The sequence below is a fragment of the Colletotrichum navitas genome, assembly GCF_030913465.1.
Source record: "Colletotrichum navitas strain CBS 125086 chromosome Unknown LY79scaffold_94, whole genome shotgun sequence".
NCBI classification, from domain to species: Eukaryota; Fungi; Ascomycota; class Sordariomycetes; order Glomerellales; family Glomerellaceae; genus Colletotrichum; species Colletotrichum navitas.
In genome coordinates this window covers 90,051-105,211 of record NW_026850640.1, presented here as the reverse complement: position 1 = coordinate 105,211, position 15,161 = coordinate 90,051, and the positions used below count along the sequence as shown (strand labels likewise).

General features: G+C 49.7%; 6 protein-coding genes across 6 annotated transcripts; 4 read left to right on the top strand and 2 right to left on the bottom strand.

Annotated features, from left to right (window-relative positions):
* Positions 1-3,631: 3,631 nt before the first annotated feature.
* On the top strand, positions 3,632-5,704 carry LY79DRAFT_525995 (uncharacterized protein; the record flags this gene model as incomplete). The annotated part of the gene is made up of 2 exons (XM_060555800.1): positions 3,632-4,736; positions 4,794-5,704. 2 exons carry the CDS (start codon positions 3,632-3,634, stop codon positions 5,702-5,704), a joined length of 2,016 nt encoding a protein of 671 aa, XP_060408967.1.
* Positions 5,705-5,974: 270 nt separating this feature from the next.
* On the bottom strand, positions 5,975-7,093 carry LY79DRAFT_525951 (luciferase-like domain-containing protein; the record flags this gene model as incomplete). Its single annotated transcript, XM_060555794.1, has 1 exon — positions 5,975-7,093. One exon carries the CDS (start codon positions 7,091-7,093, stop codon positions 5,975-5,977), a length of 1,119 nt encoding a protein of 372 aa, XP_060408966.1.
* A 2,674-nt stretch (positions 7,094-9,767) lies between these two features.
* LY79DRAFT_568839 (uncharacterized protein) lies at positions 9,768-10,012 on the top strand (the record flags this gene model as incomplete). Its single annotated transcript, XM_060559002.1, has 1 exon — positions 9,768-10,012. A coding segment is annotated over one exon (221 nt), but the record flags the coding sequence as incomplete, so codon positions are not given.
* A 54-nt stretch (positions 10,013-10,066) lies between these two features.
* Positions 10,067-10,774, top strand: LY79DRAFT_568838 (uncharacterized protein). Its single transcript, XM_060559001.1, has one exon. The coding sequence runs from the start codon at positions 10,303-10,305 to the stop codon at positions 10,495-10,497; it is 195 nt and encodes a 64-aa protein (XP_060408964.1). The 5' UTR covers positions 10,067-10,302; the 3' UTR covers positions 10,498-10,774.
* Positions 10,775-11,575: 801 nt separating this feature from the next.
* LY79DRAFT_525933 (fungal-specific transcription factor domain-containing protein) lies at positions 11,576-13,728 on the top strand (the record flags this gene model as incomplete). The annotated part of the gene is made up of 4 exons (XM_060555791.1): positions 11,576-11,710; positions 11,772-12,086; positions 12,145-12,606; positions 12,658-13,728. The coding sequence occupies 4 exons, from the start codon at positions 11,576-11,578 to the stop codon at positions 13,726-13,728; spliced, it is 1,983 nt and encodes a 660-aa protein (XP_060408963.1).
* An 88-nt stretch (positions 13,729-13,816) lies between these two features.
* LY79DRAFT_414432 (uncharacterized protein) lies at positions 13,817-14,417 on the bottom strand. Its single transcript, XM_060553117.1, has one exon. It carries the CDS (start codon positions 14,221-14,223, stop codon positions 13,906-13,908), a length of 318 nt encoding a protein of 105 aa, XP_060408962.1. The 5' UTR covers positions 14,224-14,417; the 3' UTR covers positions 13,817-13,905.
* Between the last annotated feature and the right edge of the window lie 744 nt (positions 14,418-15,161).

The window sequence follows — 15,161 nt, the reverse complement described above, 5'->3', positions numbered from 1 at the left end:
TATGTATTGTATTAGCCCGGAGTAGCTAGCAGAAAAGTATGTGAAGAAGAACGCATATGTGTTTGGCTATGAATTGTACTGCTGTGACCCATTGTGTAGGCGGGATACTGCCACCCGGCATGAACGTACGGTTGGTATCTGTCACAATATATAAGCTACTATTACTGCCCACGTAACTAACGGTATCGTTTTGTTACGTGACAGTTATGAGCCCAGCTCCTACCTGCTAGTATGCCACAATGGTATATGTGTCAATTTTAAGTGCAGTAACTAGCTATAGATCTTAAGCACTGTGGGTTCAATTCCCATTAGGGTGCCCTGGTCAAAAACCCTACCAAAGTCTATATGGATCTTCACCACCTATGATTGCCGAGATGTACCCAACTAGGTTTTCAAAAGTGTGTTCAGATCTGACTTTCTATGTCAAATCTGGGGGGTGTGTCACGATATATAAGATACTATTACTGCCCACGTAACTAACGGTATCGTTTTGTTACGTGACAGTATCTTTCCTAGTTCTTCGCTTGACGTTAGTAGTTGCTACTCCACTTATCAAGCCGATTCTCGTACCAATCTGCCTCCATTGTGCAGCACAGGATGTAGCCAATATCATTGTTGTAGGATTTGCTCGTTTAACGATGGACGAGATTTTTGTTTTAGCCGATTTAATGACAGCCGTGGCAGGGTCCGGTCACGGAGGTCCATTTGCTAGGAGCCGGACGACGGGGGCGGCCAACGAGGAGGTGACCCTGGTCAGCCGGATCGTTTGGCATTGGCAGTGCCATGGCCGTGAAGAAAGCGGTGGCTTAGAGAAGGATAATAGAGAACTCCGTCTTAGATAAAATGATTTAATAAGCGAGTTGGAGAACAGAGAATAAGAGTAAGGTAATACAGTAAGATGTTTAGATAAATGCTTCCTCTGCTTATGTCTTTTTCTTTGTCTCTTGAGACTGTGAGGATGCCAATATTTATATATGTCTACAAGTCGCTAATGCTTGCCTCTCAATACCTAAGCGACTCCTTAAGCGACGGAACATACCATTCAGCAAGGCAGCCATGGCTGACCGCCCTCCACCTAGAAAATCAGGATCTAGCCAGATTTAAGCTATGTATTATGACATTACCCCAAGTTTGAGGGTCGTGGATGCTAGCATCATGCCTCCTGTGCCATCGGCACATACGCAGGCTACAGTCCATGCCATTGCCGAGAAGGTAAATCTCCACATGCGTCCTTCTCTATCGAAACGACACATATTTGTTTGCTGAGTTCTGGTACGAAACTCAGGCAGCGGATAACATACTGGGGAAACAGTGATATGACCGAGACTACCAGTGTTTCTCACTGGATTCTGGAAAACATCACCGAAGGCTATGTACATTATCGATATGCAAGTAATGTTCTAGATTCACATTGTGCCATCATACAACGCCAACGCCGACGCCTGGCCGTCCAGCTAGAAGGCCGACACAACTTTGGCCCTTAAGTATCTACTGTTGCGCATCCTGGTCAGATCTCACGCCGTAAATACAAGGAATACTCATCAGAGCCGGTTTTTATCTACGGATGCTGTCCTAAGTCCAAATGAGAACGACCGAGGCATTTTGCATCGCATCTTGGATAACAGTTACATCGACGTACTATGCTCTGCAGCCCGCGCCTACTGGGAATCTGGGATTCCATCGACGATGTATCGCATGCAACCCACTTAAGTTCGGCGGGGCGAGCGAAAGGCTCGCTGCAGGTATCAAATCGATAATACCAATGTGTAGGCCTTCATTGTGAAGTACCTCATATGCCACATGCAGATTGCGCCCGTTAGAGGCAAGTCATCCTGACAGCGACATCAATCCCAGCACAGCCTTCCTCGAATCGTTTGCCAACCGCTTCCAGCAATGACGCCAGCACGGCGGCGCACAGGCATGCGGACCGGGCCGCGGGCACAGTCAGTGGACTAAGGTTGGCCGGAATTTGAAGGGCAAGTAATAAAGTTTTTTCCCCTCCAATAGCTAGTCAAAGGCGATAGACGCCAAAGCATGTAGATAATTATGGTAGCATGTAAGGCAGACTGTGCCCGAGTCAAGATGCTACCAGTGTTCCTCACTAAGTTCTGCAACACATAACCGAAGCCTGTGTATGTTACGGATCTGTAAATATTATAGTGCAGCTTTACGCCTACGGTTCGCTCTGTAGGCCACTGTTGGTTATGCATTATCCGGCACCGTCACACGGGCCAGCACCCATCCGTCTAAACCCCAAGTTGACCAATTGTTGCTCATGTTGATTCAAATGGGTAGACAGTTGGTAGGGGGGTATTGCAGCTTCGGGGGGGGTGTCCGGCCAGTGGGGCAGAAGTTCAGGGGGGGGTAAAGCCCTAAGCACCGTGTGGATTAAAAAAAACTAACTAAAGGATACTTAGCATATACTAAGCATATACTAAGTATATACTAATAAATATAGTGTCTACCTTCTATAAATATAGAGGACTTAGTAAGAAGACTTAGGTCTAAGTCCTCTATAGTTATAGAAGGTAAGTACTATATTTTAAAGTATATACTCAGCATATGCTTAGCATATCCTATTAAATATAGTAACTAGCCTCTATAACTATAGTAGACTTAGACCTAAGTCTTCTAACTAAGTCCTCTATATTTATAGAAGGTAGACACTATATCCATTGGTATATACTTAGCATATGCTCAGCATATGCTTAAGCTCTCGCACTTCTCACACTCTAAGCTAAGCCTAAATAAGCCTGATAACCCTAACCCTAGCTACTTTACCCCCCCCGAACTTTTCGGCCCCACAACGGATACCCCCCCCCCGAAGCTGGAATACCCCCCTACCAACTGTTCTCCCGATTCAAATGCGAGTCTTTTCGACTCTTAGCATGGATTTTAGGGTTCAAGTATCAGTCAAGTCAAGGCTGGAGCAAGACAGCCGGCTCCACAGGCTGCATGTCAGCATGGCGCTGCATGTATTGGTTTCTCGGACTAATGAGATCCTTTTGTGGAACTTAACAGCAAGGGACTTTCTTTGGCTGCTCGCTAATGCGCTCATCCAACCACACTTCCCCAATGCTTTGAGTCAGCCGCCATTATACATAAGTGCTGACACTGACACCGAAACCCCTGTACTCTGTACTGTACGGCAATGTACGTAGTAATGGGGCTGCGTCGGATGTGTCTCAGCGCAGTCACTACCGGGACAAGTTGAACATCTGATTAGAGACCGATGGAATGGAACCACAACTTTTGCAGCGCTATTACACACTAGGGAGCATAAGACCTAAACCCGGATCAAGCCTTGTCAGATCCAGTGAGTTGCAACCTACTGAATCGTGCGTTGCAAAGACACAGAGGTCACACGTGACTCATAAGCGATCTCGGTTTTACGGCAGCCTAGAAGTGTGTGATCATTTCTGTGCAACCCGCCCGGCGTCAAGGAGTCAAGTGGCCTCCACATACCTTCGCTCTCTTAACACAGCTCGTAGCCGTATTTCCAGACTCTTTGCAAGCCTCTACCCAGCGATGCAGGAGCACGCACCAGACACACGCGTTGCAACCCCCATCGAGAGCCCTGAGTGCTAGGGTTCACAAAGGCGTCCGCCAGCTGCGTCGTCGTCTTTAGACAATGTCTTCAAACAACACAAGCGACAGCGGCGGCAGCGACGATGGCGATAACAGAACGGAGTTGATTGTGGCGGCCGTCGCTCTAGTTATCTCTATTCTTGCCTTCATCATAGCCATGCTCCAAGCTCTTCAGCAGTATTATTCGTCAGCTAAGGGCTACTCTTCATGTACCCCCAAGGTCATGGGTGATTGGGCCCAATTCACCCACCGCCGGTTCCGGTGGTACGAGTTTCGCTTTGAAGTAGAATTCGAAGTTCCCATCATCTTCGTCGCGCCTCCAACGAACACCAGCGGGCCCCTCGGATTGCACAAGGATAAAGAGATCACCTACATGACTGGAACCTCTGAGAGTTACAAGAAGACGTTCACCTGGAACCAACAGCAATACGATAAGATCGACAGGAGTCTACGGTCTGGAAACAGCCGCCAGGCCATCCACACAGCAGACAACGAGCTTGCTCATTGGCTGGGTCTACTGATGGCCATCCAGCGTATGGAGAAGGAGTCGCGAATCTGGCAGGACAACGAATATTTCGGCCACAATAACCCCCAGTGGGAGGATCAGACCCCATGCCACCCGCACGCACCGGCCGCGGCTTTTACTCACACGCTCACTGTGGGCATGCAACGAAAGAAGAAATCATGGGACAGCATGCCAGAAAACATGAAGAAACCCTATGCCACCACTACCATTTCCCATCTGGTCGAGATTGCGGGCATGCTCGGGGTCCACTGGAAAGAGTTCAACAGAAACGAGGACCGCTACCGTGCGCAGGGCAACGGCTTCAGCATCACCGGCTATGATGTTGACGATCTTGGCATCGTCTTCACGTTCGAGAAGACCGGACCGACTTGGTTTCATGAGAACCGCATCGTGCCCCATAATAACGTCAAGGAACTTTTCTTTGGATACTGTCCCACCATCTTTCGTCAGGTGGACAGTAGCAATCACAAGTACGCCGATGAACCCAAGGACATCGGAACACTCCAGCTTGGAAGTATGTCTGCAATTGCGGAGACGCTGGTGGTGATTGGCTGCAATACGAACGCCGTTCAGTATTTCCGGAAGCCACTGGCAGATACACGTCACGTACACTTATTTCCAAGTAAGTAAATGTTCGGAATTTCTAGTAGGAGGGCCTCTGACATTAACGTTTATACAGTTGCATTCGAGCTGCTGGGCATGGTTGGAGTAGTGCTCCAGATCCCTGGTACTGCTTTTCGTATGCTTCCAAACCCGACTATCTGGCACTGGGACCGAAAATCGTTCTCGCTGCGCACCTTGCTCGGTGACTATGTGCACGCTTTGAGCGAGGCATCGGCCAATGATCCCCGTCTCAGCCACACGGAGAACGCTCGTATCGCTACAATCATGAAGGAGGCAGGCAAGATTGAGGACAAATTCCTAGAGTTGGAGTCTCGAGATGGTCCAGAGGCAATCTTGAGGCCCACCAGCAACACGGAAGAAAAGATCTACTCCAACGATCTCGTCATGGTTCTGCATTCAGCGATATCGCGGTGCGATGAATTCCTCATAAACCCTAGTCGGATCAGCCTCGTTCAAAACGTTTTGCGCGTTCACTTGCAAGAGGTCCTTCGGATTCTCAATGACACGGAGGGTGAGTACAAGGCTGCAGACAAGGGCCGCGAAAATAAGGATCACCTCCAAGAGTCAGTCTTCCCCGGGGTGTCTTCTGTTGGTAGGACGAAGGAGGAAAGTGAGGAGGTACAGAAGGAGATATCCCTGCTGCAGAAACTCGACTTGGCCTCGTCTAGTGAGAGGCACGGCGTGCTTGCTGAGATTTATTTGTTCTCGGTTCGCAAGCGTGTCATCGAGGTCGTCTGCAGGCAGCTGCTCATTGTTAAATCCCGACGAGAGCGAGCCAGGTCATTCATTTCCACTGCGTCTGGGGAACCGCAGAATCACGACCAGGGGCAACAGGTCAACGACATATGGTGCATGCTCGTGTTTAGAATGATGTGCTGGCTACTGTTGCACGACTTCCACGGCAAGGACATCCAGGTTGAGAAGAGCGAGGTTTTTGGCAGTCGATTACCTGTGTATCTCTCATAAGAGGAGGCCAACGATGAGGGGTCTGTGGAGCATGAGCATAATGACCAACTAATGAATCACGAATACTTTTTTTGAGTGTATTAGGACGTGTATCCTTCACTCAAACACATCTGGGCCGAATCCGTGTGTTGGTAAAGAGTTTTATTGTCGGAACGCGCTTTGCATCATGGTATTTCTGCCAACAACTGGAATGACTATCGACATGGCTTCGTAAAAAAAATCCCACGCACTCATCCGCCAACAGTCCTTGGTCGCAGTCCTTTCGCTAAATCAGTGGGTACCGTTGGCGCCGTCCACGCCGTTCGCTCCGTGTTCACGCTTCTTCAACTCCTCACGGACTCCGGGCAAGACGTAGCGGCCATAGTCGATAGCGTCGTTGAGGTTGTCATAGCCGCGAATGGAAATGAGCTCGGCGCCGAGGTCAATGTAGTCGAGAATGGAGTCGTTGATGGTCTTGGGAGACCCGACCAGAGCCGTGGAAGCTCCCCGGGCGTTGGTTGCGGTGACAGTGGGGTACCACAGAGCACGATCTTGGACCTCGCCCTTCTTCGCGATATCAAGGAGACGCTGAGAGCCCACGTTTTGAGGTTCCGGGCCCGCCTGGCCAGGCTTACCCTGTCCGGCGGCGATATTGCCCTTCAGCGCGTCAAGCGTGCGGTGCGCCTTGGCCCATGCGAGCTCGTCCGTCTCGGCGATGATGGGACGGAAGGTGACCCAGATGCGGGGCCGGTCCTTGCGGCCAGCCTTTTCGGACTCGGCGTAGATGCGGTCGACCTGCTCCTTTGTTTCCTTCAGAGGCTCACCCCAGAGTCCGAAGATATCAGCGAGGGAGCCGCCGATACGGTACGCCTCCGCTGAGGAGCCGCCGACGGAGACGGGGATGGTGCCTTTAGTAGGGCGGACCTTGTTGGTGAAGCCCTTGAAGGTATAGTACTTGCTGTCCCAGTCGAAGGGCGCATCCGACTCCCACGCACGGCGGAGAATCTTAATGTAATCTTCCAGGCGACCGTAACGCTCGTCCTTGGACAGGAAGTCTCCCTCCTTGGCTTGTTCGGCATCACTACCACCGGCGATGAAGTGCACAACAACACGACCCTTGCTGAGCTGGTCTAGTGTTGCCAACGCCTTGGCAGCAACTGTAGGATAGAGGGTGTTCGGCCGCAGGGCAATAATGACGCTGACGTTCTTGGTCACGGCAAGAATCGTCGCGCCGATGGTAAAGGGATCAAATGAGTCGGAGCCATACGGAACGAGTGTGTAGTTAAAGCCATAGTCGTCCAGGTTCTTGGCGTAGCGGACCAAGAATTCCGGGTCGATGCCAGCACCAGGGATCGGAGCGATCTCCGTTGAGGCGTTAGGGAAAGTTACACTGATGAATTCGGTCGGCATTTTTTGTGTTTTTTCTTTTGGTCTGGGCATTGATGGTATGCTCGAAGACCTCTTTGTGGGCGAATGATGCCACAGCCTATATACATGCGTTGTAGGATATGACGACAACTGCAAGATAATCACGCCTTACACCCCGAGCCGGTTTCGGTAAGGGGTTCCCCATAAGATGTCGCCATAACCCCATCTTATCCGAGTGGTCTCAATCAATCTGGCAATTAAGCAGCAGTGTCTTTGCAGTTGTCTTTTCCGACGCCCTTTAAAGAATCGCCAATCTGGAGGGGAAACGGTCGTTCGGGTTGTTGCTGCATGCGCGCAGACTCCTTAGCCGCACAAACCGGGACAACTCCGACAAAGCTTGAGCACAAGTAATTGTGCAGTTCATGCCCACCCTCCTTAGTGACAGCAACGCACCACCATGATGGGATAGGGGGTCTCCAAGTTTATGAGAGTATCAATCAGCATGAGATTACCCCGCTACAACGCAAGACGCAATCCTCAAGGTGTGTCCCACATATCCACCTCTTGGGTTCAAGTCGCCACATCCGCATAAACAGCTGTCCCGGGGTGCTAGACATTGGCTGATTGATCGTTTGAGCCCGGCTCTTATCGTGCTATGACTTACAAATCAAATTATCGCAAGATGAGCGTCATATGTCGTGATTTGTGATTTGGTACCACATGGCTTAATATCTGCCTTTGAACGCAGTATCGGCCGCGACGAAAATCCCGCATTGAACTAAGCATATATTCAAAAACAGTACTTTTCAGGGTAAGAGTGAATGACCAGCAACCAATCGAGAGATTTCGTGTTGACTCTTAATATCACAGGTTGTCTTTGTACTTATCGCCCCGCTACCCGCGAACTTGCTTTCGGGTAGGGCCAGGCTAGCTAGTGGGTTTGTCTTATGGTGAAGAAGCATATAGCTTTATAGGGTTGATTTGCCGAAGGACTGAGTCATTGGAGAACCTTTTGAGTATACTCTGGCGTTTGGCCACAAGATGTGATTATTGAGGAAGCTGCAGATTCCGGGGTAACAAGGCCTTTGCCTCCTATGGGTTAGAATCTTACAGCTCTGATCGAGAAGGGATAATACGTGAAAATGACTCGAAAGGGTGGTGATGTATAAAGACGTTTGGTCGTCTATCGAGATAATGCGCAGACAATACAAATTCCTAATCCCTTGATTGTTTCAACTACTCAAACAAGGAAGGCTTTAGGACTCGTTTCCCAATTTGGCATCTCGGTGCCGAAGTCCAGGCACCCGAGGCTCTAAGAGGATCCACTATCTGGAACTCAAGCACATCAAAGCTCTATTTTGATTTCACAGTTGAGGTCTTCATGTCATCGTCTATCTTCGCCTCCTGACTACCCAAGTCTCTCGTCTCACATCATTCAAAGTAATGGTCGTCACCCATCCTCTTGCGGCATTAGGATATAACTTATACATTGGATCTCGGGCTCATAAACCCTATGATGCCTTCAAGACTCACAGAGTGCTGTCCCAGGATGGCCACCAGAGGAGTTGAGAAATGCATCGGCTAACTTTGCTAGCAGATGGCGGACCACACGGACCTTGCACTCACTGTATTGTATAGCACACTCTTTTCATTTACGCACTCTCAACATGCCGCATTTCGCTGGCTTATTTTTGAACCGGAAATTGATGGAAGTGCACCACTTCCTTGTCAAAAGGCTCACGCATAAGCGCAATGGTTTGTGTGAGCTGTGGCTCTACAGGTTCTGGGCGGATCACAACTACTGTCAACCGACAGGCCTAGGTGGCCGCAACAGCTTTGCGTTCTTCCCAGAGATCAACCTGTTATCAACATCAACGCATCTTCGAGACCCAAAGTAAATAGTCTCGTTGAGGGGGTTCAGTCAAAAGCCGAATACACCGTGTCGACGACCCCATGACAATGACCGCGCGAAAGGCAGAACCGCCTGGATCGATAACGGACCGCAATCGCATAGGCCTGTAATTAATATCAATCGTAGCTCACGAATGTCCCATCAATATCTAAGTAGCCTTGGTTGAGAGTCGATATTCTATTTTGACTGTTTTCACTCGATGCTTCGGCTTCTTGACAGGCCATCGTTCGAAGTTAACGTTTCGGACCCGGCTTTTCCAACTATTTTACAAAGAAACTAGCTATGAATCTGCTTCTATCACGCGGTGCTTACTCCTGGGTCCCAGAAACAAACGGCAGATAAGTTGGGCCCGAAAATTGCGAGTCCTGGCGCTTGGTTCCCGTCAGACTGAGGGCTTCTCTACGGACCCGTTGACACTAGCCAGTTTCCATCGTTATCCTGTAGGTGTTGACTGCTATGTCAGCTTCTATACTAGGGACCTGTGGGCTCATAACGAAGCCTGTAATCATGTGGAAAGCAGCCAGACGAATGCCGATGATGGCTATCCACAACTTCACTGGTCCATCAGTCCATGAGTTTAAGAAATCAATCTGAGCCATGTACGCTGTCGGAAAAAATCATCAGCTTCCATTTTGGAAGAAGCCCCTTGGTATTCATATGAACAAGCCTACTAAACGAACTAGAGCCCCCCATGCTAACTATGCGATAGACTTCTGTTGACAGCGACATCGATTGACCCATTCCATCCGTCTCAGATTCGACAATGGAGGAGGTTCAACTCGTTTCTGCATTTTGAGCGGTTCGCAATGCTGCTCGCCCGCTCTGACACATCTCTCTTCTCAGTCGAGGATTCTAGAAACTCAAAGTCATACTACTTGGATATACTCAGCCAGTTGGATGCCGAGCTGAGAGCTTGGCAAGCGTCATTGCCAGACAATGGCTTCAAGCCAGCAGGATCCGTTAGTCCTCAACCTATTTCGGGATCTTTGGCCCGAACCGTTACGCTGCTTGCGCATGATACATAATATATATTATAAACTCCTCTTTACTCTTTCACGACGCACGCGGGCCTATCTTCCGAACTCGAAAGACATCGATGTGGCAAAGAGGAAGCCCGCTAAGATGAAAACAATCTTGGCCACTTCTCAGTGTATTCTGGAGCTGACTACGATGATTGCGGTAGAGCCTCGCATGGTTTCATCTTACATTGAGGTACATATATCTCCTTCTGGCTAGGATCATCACTTTTCTCTTTAGCTATAGGCTCCTCGTTAAAATGCACATTACCGTCTTGTGCGTGCTCTTTGACGTTATCATTCATGACCTGCAATAGCTAAACATGTCCTCCCACTTGTTACCACTTGACATCGTTGGAAGCTACGTTATAAGCCTAGAATATTCTAGTGGCGACCTGCTGCCGGGATCGCTTATCGCCGGGTGTGCCCGAATTGCGCGGCATCATGTGAACGAGATTCGAAACTCCAAATCGGAAATTTTAGTAGCTCCGCAGCATCAGCAGCGGCATTTACTATAGTACCTCGCGCAGTGAGTTCCAAGCTTCAAGATAGCTAGCAAGTCATAGAGGCAAGGGCCGTGACCAAGGATTTCTCGGGTGTAAGTTCTCATGACCTGCTGGTTAACAAACTTCAAGCTAGCATTCTGGGGGCGTTGGCAAGCCGAACTTTATCCTCTGGTCTATACTTCTCCTTTGATAATGAAGTGGACCAGGTGTCTCCAAGTACTCTTATGGGAATCGATGTGATGGTTATTTTCAGCTACCTCTTGCCCAATCTGAACCCCATGTTCTAGGTGTACTGGTGCAGAAAGAGTTACTGTTGCGATGTGGCCTGTTATCCCTATTGCCGGATAATTCGTGCCCGGCTCCCGAGGCAGCCCCACAGCGATCTGGCTAGGTACTTAACCAACCAGCCAGCCAGCCCACGACAGTTGCCCCTTTTCTTCTTTACGCATAATAGAGATCAACAGTAACCCCTGATATCCGTCAACGGCCACTGATACGTACGATTAACTGTCTCACCAATACCCTGGTGAAACCAACAGTTGTTGTTTAATGAAGGGGTTGCTACTGACCCTCAGGTAGTATTGGACGGCGAAAGGATTCGTGGTCATAGTACTAGCACACTACCATGATATCAAGCTCTACCGTTAGCCATCAGTATCAGCTCCCAGGATTGTTGGGATATTCAACTGCAGCACCTATTGTCCCCTTGACACGATGGCGTGGTGTAGTTTTTAGTTCAGAACCCGACGGGTTTGGCATGTGATGGCGTCTCCGCAGCTAAAGTTCGTAGGCGCGGCCTTAGCAGGTCTCTACGTCGAAAATCGAGATGGGTGTTGCAAGGTCTTCGGTCACAGTGGGTTCCGGGATCCCGGGGTTTACTTGGGTCCGCTTCAAGGATTGGCCGGGTCACGGGCGGTCCAAAGAGACCTAGCGTCTCCACAAGCTCCGCATAGGGGATCTCCTGACATGTTGCAGCCTATGTCTTTCCCTTTTCTCTGTTGTAAAGGAAACATAAAAACAGTACTTGCCGGAAAGCCCATCATCTTTGGACGGCCAACTCCTCGTACCAAGCCGATCCCGCTTTGTTCAAATGGCATCTGAGACTTCAGGATCGCAACCGAGTACCCCGGCTGCTGACACGCCGCGGGCCGTTCTGGCCTGCGTGTTTTGTCACCAGCGGAAGATTAAGTGTGACCGCAAGTCCCCCTGCGCCAACTGTGTAAAGGTTTGTCGTCAAGTTACACGCGGCCGGCGACAAACTGTCCACTAACACTGGGGGCGCGTAGGCTGATCAGCCATGCATTCCATCAAAACGAGCACCTTCGGGCTCCGGGAGACGTCGCTTCGCAAAAGATTTGCTCCAGAGGTTGCAACAGTGCGAGAGTCTGCTGAGTGAAGTAGCATTGCGTGGGAAAGAGGGCTATCCTATTGGTACCGATACAATAGGGCCAACAACGGAGGTATCCAGCCCGGCGGCATCCTTGGTGAGCTATGAGGAGGTTCGTAAGCAGCTCACCTCGAGACCTCACGGCAGAATTGTTTACAACGAGGGCCGCGCGACATTTATGGAAAACCCATTTAGAGGAGACATTGTCGACCATGTACGTGCCCTCTTGTAGTTCCTCCTTCGCATCCTGCAGAAGCCTAACAACAATTCAGCTGCAATCCTTAACATTGAATGCTGATGGCAATGACACTGGGCAATCGACTAATCCCTCCACATCTACCAGCGTCTCTGAGCATGCTGAACCGGTTCATTTGGAGTTCATGCATTTTGATATCTTCACATTGGGTCCCGTTGAGATGCTCAGACTGTGGCAGGTGTTCTTGGAACGGGTGAATCCCATGACCAAAGTTGTACACGTTCCAACTCTAGAGCCCCTGGTCTTTAAAGCCGTAACAGGTGGTATCGATCTCAGCACCGACTTCAAAGCTCTTATGTGTTGCATCAACGTCGTTGCGATTATGGCTTTGTCAGAGTCTGAGGCTATCCAGATGCTCGGCGCCGAAAAGAGCAGCGCGTTGCGTCGTTCAACATTGGCAATGAAGAAGGCACTGGCTGAAACCGACTTTCTCAGAAGATATAACATGATGATCCTACAGTGTCTAGTTCTGTACTTGGTAAAGCTTTTCCAAGAGGACTTCTCAGGTCTTGGGGCTAACAGGGTGCAGGTTTCTGTACAAGGACAACTTGACCAGCATGCAGCATGGGTTCTGACCGGAGGACTTGTCAGAATAGCGCAAAGAATGGGCCTTCACCGCGATGGACAGCTTCTGGGCTTGTCACCTTTCGAGACAGAAATCAGACGGCGAATATGGTGGCAGATAATTTTGCTGGAGTCGAAGTACGCCAGTCTGGCGGGCTTCTGCGATGCTATCTTGCCGCCTAACTGGGATACCACGCTGCCTTCTAACGTCAACGACGCCGATCTCGTGCCAGGGTCCTTGGAACCCATAAAGTCGCGCGAAGGGGCTACTGAGATGGCCTTCTGTCTGATGATTTACGAATCTCGTTTGTTTTTCTACAATAACCCGATTCCCGAGTTTGAGGCAGCTATCATCGGCGGAGGCAACGTGAGCACGGAGAGTTACAAACAATTGGCCACACAATCACTTGGCAAATACCAACAAATCGTTGAGAAATACGACAAGGAACTGGGCACTGCTGAAGCAAAATACACTGATGCAAGCGCTGGCGGCATACATCTGATGGCGAGCAAGGTCCGTTCGCTCATAACACAAAGGTTACGCGACATGATACTCCACGCGCGAGAACCTTGGGACGAGGAATTCGACGGTGAAGGTGGACATCGGTCATTATTCAGGGCCTGGGTCATTGCCTTTGAAAGCGACATCAACTGGTACGATGCGGCAGACGACAAGTTCGTATGGTACTACAAACTTCATTTCGAGACAGATGCCTTCTCTGCCATGATTGAGCTGCTCCAGTGGCAGCCGGTCGGGACATTGGTGGAGAGAGCATGGACTGCCATCGACCGACTCTATCATTACCGCCAAGATATGTACGACATGAGCAAGAAGGATAACCTCCAACGGGCCGAAAATCTTCTCGCCGGTTGGAACAGACGAGAACTGGCGTTTCGCAGGTTGGGTTTCTCGTGTAGTACTCCTTTTGTTGTGGCGAAGCTACAGACTTTTGAGGTGTTCAAACAGCAGCAGTCCAGCCTTCCATTTGAGGAGTGGTCCGTACCGATGTCTGACAAGACAATTTTCACTCAATGACATAGAAGCCTCGGCTTTGCGTATCTCATTTGCTCATCTGGAAGGTTTGTCCAACCTCGAAGATATGCCTTCCAACCGTTCCTTAGAATTTCTTTTCTTTTCCTATCTCTACGGTCGTCTTATCAACTGCAGCTGTGCGATCTTGCCAATCCGTATCTGGGTCCAACATCGGGTAGATCACAGTATCACTATAATAAGTCTCCAAGCCGACGGAACTAGTCCTTCGTCCCCAGCCCCGAATGTCGCGGTGAGCGCCAGCGTAGCATCTGCGCTGACTCCAATAAGGTCAATTCTGCGCTTATGGAGTCCTAGCTCACTTGCAATAGTTTCCTTGGTAGCCTGTTTCAAAACTGGAAAGAAATCCTCGACTGGGGCTGTGAAAGGTTCTTCAGTAGCGAGACGGTGTTGCACGTAAAGGAGGACTATACCGAATGCTTCTAGCCAGCCTTGTCGCAGTGGCTTCAGGAGGAATCTGGTCAAATCTACTTTGCTCATGTTCAGGTTTGTTTTGATGAACCTGTTCCTATGGGCATAAACCTCGGCTGAACTGCTAGTCGATCTATTGTTTCTAGTAGCAACCTGCTAGACGGTAACTCCGGTGCTGCCTGTAGACTTGACCTGATTTTTAGTTAATTTAGGGCTGACAGCAGGCCTTGTTGATGGTTCTATAGTGAAGAGAATGGTTTGTGAGCTGTGAGACTACTGAATTTGGAAGAAGCTTAGAGGCAGTATTTAAGGTTAGTTGTAGAGAACGGAAGTTTCTAATTGCGATTTTGACATCCTATATGGAGGGTAAAACCACGGCTTCGAAAACAATTTCAGCCAATGATAGGCGATATGTGTTGCAGCTAGCAGACCGTACGTCTAAGTCTCGCCAACATATCTCAAAACGGCATGTAGAGTGTAAAAGAGTAAAAACAAAAGATGAAATAAATTATATCAAGTAATGTGGCTTGGTCACCAGCAACGGCCCAACGCCCTGCCGTGGCGAGAGTCAGTTGAGTCACCTAAAAGGACGGCCGAGGGGCAGTGCGGTTTGTAAACGGCACGGCAGACAGCGGCTAAGACAATCACGGCGCCAATACAATCTCATGGTATAGCCAACACCGCCCGTACTTGGAGAGACCAGGGACAGAGAGATCGAAGAACATGAGGATGCAAAGATACGCATGTATCGTCATGGCCACTCCGTTCCTTCCCCATAGCCAGCCATGTCGATTCAAGTCGCGGGTGATTCCGCATTCGACTGATGCCGTGTCAACTGACAACACTCTTCATTGCGCTTGGGTCTTGTTTGGCCATAGGGCATTCCGACCTCTCCCTCGGCGTATCACCACGAGATCCGCGTCAGCCTAAGTACAACCAGTGCAGTTCGCTACAAGGCTGCCATGCAGAGTAGCCTGTAAACGTGGCGTCCAGTGACCAAGGAGGCT

Coding starts and splice junctions, on each gene's coding strand:
- LY79DRAFT_568838 (XM_060559001.1), top strand. CDS start 10,303: ATGTCCTCCCACTTGTTACCACTTGACATCGTTGGAAGCTACGTTATA.
- LY79DRAFT_414432 (XM_060553117.1), bottom strand. CDS start 14,223: ATGAGCAAAGTAGATTTGACCAGATTCCTCCTGAAGCCACTGCGACAA.